The sequence below is a fragment of the Poecilia reticulata genome, chromosome 1 (assembly GCF_904066995.2).
Source record: "Poecilia reticulata chromosome 1, P_reticulata-male-v2, whole genome shotgun sequence".
In the NCBI taxonomy this organism is placed as follows: Eukaryota; Metazoa; Chordata; class Actinopteri; order Cyprinodontiformes; family Poeciliidae; genus Poecilia; species Poecilia reticulata.
The window spans coordinates 22,796,253-22,807,288 of record NC_088830.1 but is presented as its reverse complement, the minus strand read 5'-3'; the positions used below and the strand labels follow the sequence as shown (position 1 = coordinate 22,807,288).

Sequence of the window (11,036 nt, the reverse complement as noted above, 5' to 3'; positions counted from 1 at the left end):
TTTCCACCCTGAGCACGCAGCCAATACTCAAATAAAATGAAGTAGATCTAAGCACCTTCCGATGCAGAATGGCCTAGTTAAAGTTTAGTATCTCAGGAAGACTGTAAGATTGATTTTCTTAACAGATACTCTCCATCTAACTTGACTGAGTTTAAGATGTTTTGCTAAGAATAATGGGCAGAAAAAGTTTCACTATAGACATGCAAAGCTTCCAAAAAGAAAAAGAGAAAAGAAAGCCCTAAAGACTTGTAGTTGTAACTGAAGCACGCAACGGTTAAACACATTATTGTTTCAGGGGGGGCTAAGCACAAATTCAGACCACACTGTTCCGATATTTATTTATAAAAGCTCTTTTAAAAACCATATATTATTTCCCTACTTCAACATTCTGCACTACTTTGAGCCGGTCGCTCTCACAAAATCCCAATGAAGTGCGCTAAAGTTTGTGATTGTAATGTGACAAAATGCTTTGCACGGCGCTCTATATCCTTTCCTCCCACAGATAGCTGCAGCTCTATGTTTTTTATGACTCTGAGCAGCAGCAGCTGCTGCAGACTCAGTAAACCGACTCTCGTGACTTCTGGCTCTGTTTGCAAGAAGTTGCCATTAATGCAAAGCAGACTGTTAATGCTTTTATGGCCTTTCACCGTTTAAGTGGGTTCTGTCTAGCTGCTCGGCAAATGACTCGGAAATTTTGTGGATTGTCTCCCGTTCTTCTCTTTTCACTCTAAGTGTCATCACAGAGATTGCACACAGAGGCGTGAGCAGCATCCAAGCTGATCCGCCTGCTGCTGGGAGGAAACTCACTAAGCATGTGTAGCACCTCAGCTCTCAGAGGGGGAAACGTTATAGTTAGGAGTCTATCGATTTTCCACTTCTGCGTGTGAACCCTCTGCGGGGGTTCATATCATGAGCATCTACCGTATCATATCATATGTGTGAGTTTCATGTGGCTCTTTGTAAGTTCTCACGTACACACAGTTAAAACTCACACACACACACACACGCACACCCCCACACACACACACACACACACACACACACACACACACACACACACACACACACACACACACACACACACACACACACACACACACACACACACACACACACACACACACTCAGAGGGACGTCAGAGAGGGCTGCTAATGGTCTCTGAGTTAAACTGATCATGAAAATTACATTTATTTTATTCACTCCGTCTCCTTCAAACTGATCTCTCCTGCAGCGTGGTTCCACCATCTTTCCTGTGTTTTGTTTTACTTTGTTTTTCCAGTTCATGCCTCATCTTCTTAACCATTTCCCTCTTGATGCCCTGTTCTGCACCTGAGCCATTTATGTTCATATTTGATTTTCCAAAATAACAAAATTTTCAAATTTTCCACTGAAAAGATTGTTCACTGCTTTCTTTTTTGCCACAGCTAGCTTTGTTTGGGATCATTTGACACTTTGATGGATTGGCATCAGCTCCCTTTGTGGTTACTTCTTGTTTTGTTCCACTGTCTGCCAGAGTCTGTGATTACTGCATGTTTGTCTCGGTGGGTATTATGTGCAACTCTGGCAGTAATTCTCGTGTGTGTAGGAACATCCATGCAGGTTTGAAGAGCACTGGGTTTGGTAGAAAAGTGTGCAGTTGTCTAATTAGTCTTAGATAAACTGGAAAAACATTGTTGGAGGAGTTGTTTTGTCTGGTGCAATGATTACTGAAGTAACAAGGTTTAAAAGGCTTTAATTAACTGGTCTCAGTGCACAAATTACCTTTTATGTGTAATGATAGATCTGTCAGGCTATAAAGGCATGGGTGACATATTAAGAGATTGTGCATTTGGATCAGTCTACTGAGTGAAATGGTCCACAAAATGCTGCCAGACAGTAACATTGATTAGAGAAGCTTGAGGTGTTAAATTGAGACACTTCATCAATTTTCTACAATTTCAAAATTACTTTCTTGACCATTGCCATTCCACGCAATACGGTCATTTGCATATAGACGCTGCAATACATAAGCGGAAGAAAATATCCAAACAATACAATCTAGGAATCCAGAACCAACATGCACTTATTTATTTCCAAAAACCAGTTGAAATTGTTCCACCAATACCGCTTGATTTTGGGTTGCCTGACATGAACAAATGAACTAATCTCTTGTTTGTCAAGCTTAGTACAAGCTAAGACTGTGAAAGATGATTGAGATTTTAAGCAATAATGAGAATATGAAGTGGTTAAGGGCTGAACGAGCCAGAGCCTCCTGCTGGTCAAAATCTGTTGTTTTGTCCTCGCTGTTTCTTTGTTTGTTTGTTTACATCTCTCCTATCTCCATCTTATCTTCCCTTACTGTCATGCTCATATGCTTTGCTTTTGTTTCATCCAGTATCTCATCCGCCCTCTGTACCGCCCTCTCTCTCTCTGCTTCCAGCTCCACGCTCTCTCCCTCCTGCGTCCATCCCTCTCTCCTTACGGGGGATTAGGGCGACTCACAGCCTATTCGATGCTAATCGGGTTTATCCAGACAGAGGACGATCATTGGGCTATCAGTAATTACCCCTTACTCATACTAGCTTCTACAGATATGTGCGCTGACACATTTTCAATCCACATCATCTTTTTGCATCAAACATATTTTTATCACAGCAGCGTGATGTCACCACAGATTATTAAAACAGATTCTGTCTCCTTTGTTTGACAACACAAAAGTCCATCTGTCAGGAAACTGAGTCTGCTTCATTCAAATATGCTCAAAATGTACTTCTTTTGTAAAAATGATTAGTGTATCTTTGAGACGGTCTATTCCAGATTTGAGAACAAAACTAAGGGATTTTCTTGTAGGATCATTTGCTCCAAATGTTAAAGCTATGCAAGAGACTTCTGTGTAAAAATCAGCCAGAATTACTTTAGATGTAGTTTGTTGCCTATAGAAGGTCTTGGTCAGTTTTTCTATTTGTTTTTGCCATTTTGTTGTGCAATATTTTTGATCCAAATTATATTATAATAAATTATTAAAGGAGTGGTTTTAATTACTGCTTTAGCTAAATCCAGTGAGCTGCATTTCAGACCATTTTAACCTGAAAGACATTTTTTTTTTTTTTTGCCATATTAAAGTTGGGATATTCTGGTGACAGCACAACTATTAGTTTTACATGCCACAAATCCAGGCTTATCATGAGAGTTGTAGAAAGAAAACTGTTGGAAAAAATTGTAATAAGTTCTGTTTAAAGTTACCAACTAACACTGCACATCATTTTAAATCCCCACTTCAAAACATGGTGATGGCAGCATCATCCTGTGGGTCTGTGTTAGAACAAGTTGCTCATTAAAAAGAACAGCCAAGACAGGAATCACAAAGAGTCTCTCTAGATCTTCAGGAGGAAGATACAATGAGTTACAGTCAGTCAAAAGAAATGATCCTGCTTATATTCACTTTTTATGAACGTAACACAAATGCAGGGTGGAGGATAAGAGAGTTTCCACCTCTGCAAAATCCCCTAGAACAATGGTTCCTTATCTGTGCTAACTGTCCTTATCTCACAACAGGAAGTGAACCACAAATGCTGCCATGTGTTTCACTTTAATCGTCAAGAAGTTACAGTATTCTGAATCTGTACTATGTTCTGGAAATAATACGGTCAAGAGGAACAGATGAGTAAGTAATAAATGAAATCAATGCAATCAGTGCAACTGATGCAACTGATTCTCAGTTGACAACATAAAAATAATTTTTTTTCCAGAAGTATGCTTTTATTTCAGCAAGAACAGAGCTAGTAAGAGTTGATGGGGGAAAAGCACTGAGCTGAATCTTAAAGAAAAACCAGTTAGGGGCTGCAAAAGACACTAAAATATGTAAAATGGGTAAAAAAAAAAAAAAAAAAAAAAGCAAAGGTCCAATTCCAGCACAGACTGAAATCCAATGAATAATCTGTGGTAGAATAAAAAAAAAATGCCACAGACTTACTCTATTCAGTCTGATTAAGTTTGATCTGCTCTTAAAAACAGAGTGGACAAAAAAATGGCAGTCTCTGCATCCAAAGATGGTATAAACATTTTAAACAAAACACTTCCAGCTGGAATTTCAGTAAAAGGTGGTCTGACAAAGTATTGAGCCAGGAGGGCTGAATGCATGCCACATTTTTCAGATTTATATTTCTAAAAAAAAAAAAAGTTTTAAAACCATGCCTTAGGTTTTATTTTTTATTTTAATTTTTTTTCATTTTACAATTATGCTACAATTGTTTTTGTCTGTTCCACTAAAATACATTGAAGTTTGTGGTTATAATGTGAAATTTCAGGCATTGATATCTGTAATGACCATGCCAATGTCTTTTTGTTTGTATAAATAATAATAATAATAATAATAATAATAATAATAATAATAATAATAATAATAATAATAATAATAATAATAATAATAATAATAATAATAATAACAACATACAATTTTATGCCATAATTTGACCAGTAATATTAGTACTAAAATGAAAAGACATTTCTTGTGTTTTTCTTTTTTTCCCCAAAGGTTAACAATCCACTGAGATGCAGCCTATTTTGGAGTATTCAGTCAAAGTAAAAGTTCTAAATTTCTCTTAAGGATAAAACTTCAATATGTTACTTATTACTTTTATTTATTTATTTATTTAACCCTCCTGTTGTCCTCATTTTCTGTATATGAGGAAAACATATAGCGATCTCGGGTCATTTTGATTTATCTATCTGTGCTTTTAGTTCAGTCTGTCCAGTCCTAACTGAAAGGAAAGAACAATAACTGAACCACCAATGGACACTTAGCAACCACACAAAGTTGATATTAAAAAAAGAAACTACACACATTCCTGCCCTGACCGTAGTCAAGTGGACACAAATGGACAGATATCAGGTTTATAATGTCCACTCAGCAGACAAAGAGAAGAGCTTGGCTGGATTGTATCGAGGGGGGAAAATAAAGCTTAACCTGAGCTTTTAGACAATCATTAAAAGGAGGAACAATGAGGTTTCCTTTGAACTGCACGTGTCTCCAAATGTGTGCTGTCCTGCATGTGTCAAAGACTATGCTGGTTTCTGCCTGGGGGTGTGAAGATAGCTCCATTTGCAGGTGATTGAGTTAGGGTGAGTGTGTGTCTGTGTGTGTGCGTCACCAAAAAAAAAGAAAGAGAGGGGGGAAGGTGAAGGAGAACAAGAGGGAGGGTGGAACAAGGAGAAGGAGGAATGTTTTTCATTACGTAATTTAATCTAAGTGGCTATTTTTCTTGTATAAAACCTCCATTGCCCTCAGTGAGACCGCTGTCCTCATCTGTCTAAAAGCACTGAGTGAGTCACGCTGCAGATCCACACACACACACACACACACACACACACACACACACACACACACACACACACACACACACACACACACACACACACACACACACACACACACACACACACACACACACGCACGCACACGGAAAGTCAAAGTGAGTCAGCCCAGATCTGCTGCAGACACTCACCTCAATAATGAATAATGTAACAGGGAAGGCAAATAACTTCTCAAGTGGCATGTGAACTCAGCGGACAGTGGACATATGAATGATCCTGCTGGACAAAAAAAAAAAAAAACTCAGAGCGTAGCATCATCATGGAGCATATGGGCAGCTGGACCTCAGGTGAATTGTACTCTGACACCCCGAGGTGCTGCTTTGTCTGTGGAGGAATATTTAATAGAAGGTGTCAAACTACAACTGGTAGGTTTTGGCGGATCTCATTAAAGCAACATATGGAATTCATTCATGTATTTATTCACTTTAAGTTTGTACCAAAAAAGCTATTTTTGTCGGATATATGAAAATTAGCTGGAAACGGCTCGAAATGTTACATAAAGTGTAAAAACGCAATAAATACGATACTGTATGTAAACATATCTTCCTCTTCATGCAAGTTCAAGATGAAGGACTGAAGCAAAGTATACAACCTAAATGCATACATGGGTATTCTTTCTTTTCCTCTTTATTTTATTTTATCTTTTTTTACCAAAAACCGGGTCAGAAGTTGTGACCCAGTTTTTTGGGTTGAGGAACCTGCTAAAAGTAATGCTGGTTGTGAGAAGGTAAATGATGTCTGCCACACGTAGAGATACTCTTTCCTGTACTAAGAAAAAGCTGAAAATCTTAACATTCCTTCTCCAATCCTTGTGGATTTTTTTTTTATTAATTTCATTTCATGTTTGTATTTGTCACGGACAATCAAGAAGTTAATTATTGGTTATTTGAATAACTATATACAATATAACCTTTAAATTTCCAATTGAAGTGTTAATATTGTGATTTTTTCTTCTTCTTCTTCTAATGTCCTGTCATGGCATGTCAGACTTACCGCACGGTGAAGCTGGTTGTCTGCATGTGTCAGGACCGGTTTGGTCTGCAAAAAGGACGTCTGGAGATGGTATCCTAAATGCTTGATTGACTTTATTAAATCAGGGTTGCATCTGGTATCAAAGTGGACAGGTTACATTATTAAAAATAACCGTGTGTTTGTATGACCTCAACTTTATGGATTATTTGTGTGGGTGAGTGAGTGTGAAAGTGTGTGTGTACGTTTGTCACCTACAATGGAAAGATGAGGCAAGGAAGGAGGAAAGCTGCTTTTTACTGGGCAAAATTAGAGATTTAGTTATTCAAACCTCTAAAATTAATGATAAACTTTAGCTACTGATATTTAACCAATGTATTTTGAGTCTATTAAAAACATGACATCATATTAAAATCTTTCCCTATGAAGACATTATCTAAGCGATTTACCCTGCTACGATCCGTGCTGGAAAGTTAAGAGTTGTTTTGTTTTGCAGGACGTCTGGGTTGCTCCTAATGGGTGCTTGTCTGCAAAGGGAGATTTGTAGATCTATTTACATATTCCCACCAGGCTGTCAGAGATGCACTGGGTTTAATGTGTTTAAAGCAGTGATGCTGCTTAATTAAAAGGCTGATAGATGGAATATCTGAGATACAGAATCCTCATGGAGAGTTTGCTCAGTGTTCACCAGCAGATTGTCTCATCTAAACCCATTTTAACAGATATTGCTATCTATGTGCTGAGTAGTGTTTATAAAAGTTTAGTAGCTCTAAACCTCTTAGATTTTTAGCCTTCAGTGCAGTTTTTGAACTTATTTTTGGGAGTTTATCAATTAAAATAAATATCTCTTATATCCTTTAATGTTTTGAACCTAGACTAGGCTGCCTTAACTGGGATCATAAACAAGATATAGTTTATTTTAGCCAGTACCATCATTTTATCTGCAAGCACTCTATTGAGAGAGGGAATTTGCCTTCTACTATTTTGATTATGAGATTCAGGTCAGTTGTGTCAGCTTCTTCAGCATGTTGGAAATATGGATGTTTTGCCAATCAGGGATGGTTTGACGGAAATGAAGATCAGAGATGCAGAGCGCTTTTGACTTAGTCTGATTCATAGAATTGTCTGAAATTGTTGAAAATATATTAATCAGTATCATTACTGAAAGAGATTAGTTTGCATTTTTAAGGAAGAGCATGACATCATCAGCATAAATTTTATAGATTATAGCAAGTACAAATCAGGAGAATGGACTCCCCTTTATACAGGTTGAATTTTGTTATATTTACATGTGTAAAAACAGATGGAACATAATTTAATAGTAAAAAAATATTTAGGCATAGCATACATAAGTACAAAGCTGAAAAATGAATGTCAAGCTGTGGCTCAAAGACCACCGGTAGCCTGTTGGCTACACATTCTGGCTCTCCGGGTGATTTTTGTGTCAACTATCTCCAAGGAAAACAATTACACAGAGCACAAAATAATAATAAAAAAAAATGTTTTTGAAAGCAATGTTCTCTGCTGGTTTATTTTTTAGCCCTACTACTCAGTCATCATGTGCTGCGATAAGACTGTAGGGTGGTAGAAACAAACAGAACTATTTTAGTGCCGTCTCATAATTGTATCCAAAGAGACAGGACCAACATGAACCAAAGTACAAAAAAACAAGCGAGAGGCAAAGCCACACGGAGTCACACACTCTGACAAGCAGCGCCAGTCAGAGTCGTGTAAGTAAATTATGCAATAACCTGTGCTTGTTAACCCATTACTAGAAAGAGAATTAGAAATGCACATTGCTTTAAGGGTTTGTTTTAGTCATGTTATGACGGACTCCTGAAGTGCTCTTTAAGCTTCCGTAGCTCTTTGAGGAACAACCTGCGATAAAATCATTGATCTAAAATACATTCATCACTGGTTATTAAATAACAACAGATCTAGTGTATTTTATCTTTATTGATGTCAGATTAGGCTGCAGAAGTTGTTTGTGTTCATGAGAAATCGGATGTCATCGGAGAGAAGTTTGTAGCAGAACTTGTTCTGGCCTTTGCTAGATCTTTTTCTGAAAGGGAACAAAAATATATTGAAGCTAAAACACATTCTGTGATTAAGTAAAATCATTTATGTGCCACTAACCAATGTAATTTAGTGATGTAATTCGCACCACAAGCTTAGATAATTTAAAAATAAACATTGTTGCTGTGGCGGCTGGTTGGTGACAAACTTAACTGAAAGTGAGACCCCAAATCAAGTATCTGCTCAGGATTCCCTGCTACTTTTGGACAATTGTTTCAGACATGACTGATCTACAAATTGTTGCACGCCTTTACATTACAAGAACTGGTTAAATGAATTGGAAATTGGATCAGTGTATTGCTGATTAGGGGAATTTGTGAGCCATCTCTCACTGAGCTGCAGAGAGACTCCACTGCCAACAAGTGAGAAGTGTCAACATGCAGTGAACACTGGTCCATGAAGTGTGAGGAGATGCTGCTAGAGAACGACACTGCTACCACATTAGGGATGAACATTTGACAGCCAGCTAGTTTAAGGGAACAGTTCTCGCTGAATGTAACCCTGCAGTTCTATTTACAGGAAATGTTCTTAAGTACGTTTCTCTGCAGTGACAGTGTAAGTTAGAAGGGCTGACTTGGATAGAAGCTGTTTTTTTTTCCGGTAAATGACCGACTCACAGTCTTGGCTGCTGTCCAGCCAGTGCCGGACAGATGCACTCTTAAAAACTGCTGGGTTACTTATTTAACCCCAATGAGGGTTTATGTTGTTGGGTATTTTGAAACCAAAACTGTGACCACATTTGGTGGGTTAGAGGAGCAGCTAGATGAAGCGTCATCACTTCTGGTCCATGGTTTTCTAGATGGCCTATTCAGGAGGACTTTCACATTAGACATTGTTGCTGGTGGTAATATGCCGTTAGGTAGACATAAAGCAATCTTGGTGTGGGTTTATGGGGAATTTTGTCTAATTGTCAGAGCGTAGTGGTGTTTGCACGTTTCACCTGTTCATGTGTTTGATTCTCTGTTGTTGTTTTTTTTACCAAGGAGTTCACCCAAAGTCCACCTGAAACTCTGCAAAGATTAAAGTTATGAATCATTCACTTTAACCAACTACATGACTGAAATACAATTTATTGGTTTTTATTTTCCACCTATACTTCGATGGCATTTAATGTTTAACATTTCTCACTTGGATACTTTTGTTTTTAATGAGAAAACCAAACTCAACATGCCTGATCAAAGTTACAACCAACTGTTGTTTTAAATGAACCCAGGCCTGGATGAGTCTACACACGATCCACTTACCAAAACACTGGTTGATTTTGAACCCAGCCGTTTTTAGAGTGTAAGGAGGCGTGGCAGCCATCCAGCGCAGGGAGCAGAGGAGACTGTGCCTTTAAACGCCTCAGCTTGAGCTCCATCAACAGAGACTCGGAGTCTGCAGGAGGACATCACCGCGTCTGTGCGCTTGTTTCTCTGGATGGACTTGTTCTGCGTCGTTGTACCTGTGGACGGAGTCTGCTGTGCCACCGCGGGATGGTTATTTGTGCCCTTGAAACGCATGGAGTAGAATTAAAAAAGACGCAAAATCTGCCTAAAAATGAGGTGCCCTTGGGTTATTTGTGCCTCATATTTCATCTTTCTGCCTATTACAGGTAAGAAAAACACTTTTAATGTTGTTTAGAATATATTCTGTAATACCCATGTTGATTGTCTCTTCACATGTATAGAACATATGCTAACTTCATGTCCAATTTATCAATTTTGTACATTTCCCCAAACCTCCTCGCTCCCAAAACGAAGTCTGTGTTCTGCTTTCTAACACTGTTTCTATTTTTGAGATTGTCCATGATTAACGGCGTTGTGCATATTTTAGAACAGCCTCCTGTTCATTTTTTTCCTCTAAAAGAGAGTTTACATGGGCAGGAGCACATTGTTCAAGGAGAGCTTGTTCCCGGTGTTTTCCCTCAACCTGCTCTTCATTTATGCAAATACGCTTTACCGTAAATGCCTCCCCTAAACGGCAACAGGTGTGTGTCCGTGCGTGTCTTGTTTGAAAAAAAGAAAGGGTAAAAAAAAAAAATCCATTAATTATTTAGACTGTCCCTTCCTAAATGGCACGGATTAGGTTGTACGAGCAGAACAAACAAAAAGCTGCGCGCACACGAACGCACCACGTAATCGACAACTCAGCTCCGGTTTAATTCATCCTTTCGCTTGTTTGCACCTGTAGACAAACCATTTAGCACCGGCTTGTTTAACGGCTAGCAACTTATTGAATTTTGTTGTATTTAGGTATTTGAGTATCGAACATGAATATTCATGTAAATGTCCACATTTACATTTAAATACTTGTGGCACTTTCATGATCGTAGAAGCATGTAAATATTTAGAAGATTACTTGTAAGATATTTATATGTCACTTGTAAGATATGCAAATATCTTACAAGTAATATAAGCTGTACATATTTCAGAAATCTTTCTTGCATCTTCACATAGTGGCCAAAACTTGATTGCTTCTTTGGATGCTGGCCTTTTCGCTTGCGGTTGTTTCGTACGTTTGCAGTTTGGCAGTTATATACAAAATGATATAATTTATTAAGAAATTATTTATATGACACAATCACAGATATTAATCAATAAGAGCGCGTCACAGAGTGGGGGTCATATATTTTCCCAGGCACGAAATGGAGCCAGTTA

At 38.1% G+C, this 11,036-nt stretch overlaps 1 protein-coding gene across 2 annotated transcripts in view; it reads left to right on the top strand.

The window, feature by feature from the left end:
- The first annotated feature begins 9,711 nt into the window (after positions 1 to 9,711).
- kitb (KIT proto-oncogene, receptor tyrosine kinase b) overlaps positions 9,712 to 11,036 on the top strand; it is a 28,349-nt gene continuing 27,024 nt past the window's right edge. Inside the window, exon 1 of one of the 2 annotated variants that reach the window (XM_008416346.3) lies at positions 9,712 to 9,991. In XM_008416346.3, coding sequence (XP_008414568.1) covers positions 9,937 to 9,991 — 55 coding nt within the window. In that variant the 5' untranslated portion in view covers positions 9,712 to 9,936. The remainder of the gene's footprint in view (positions 9,992 to 11,036) is intronic. The other variant, XM_008416356.3, reaches the window with a different exon arrangement.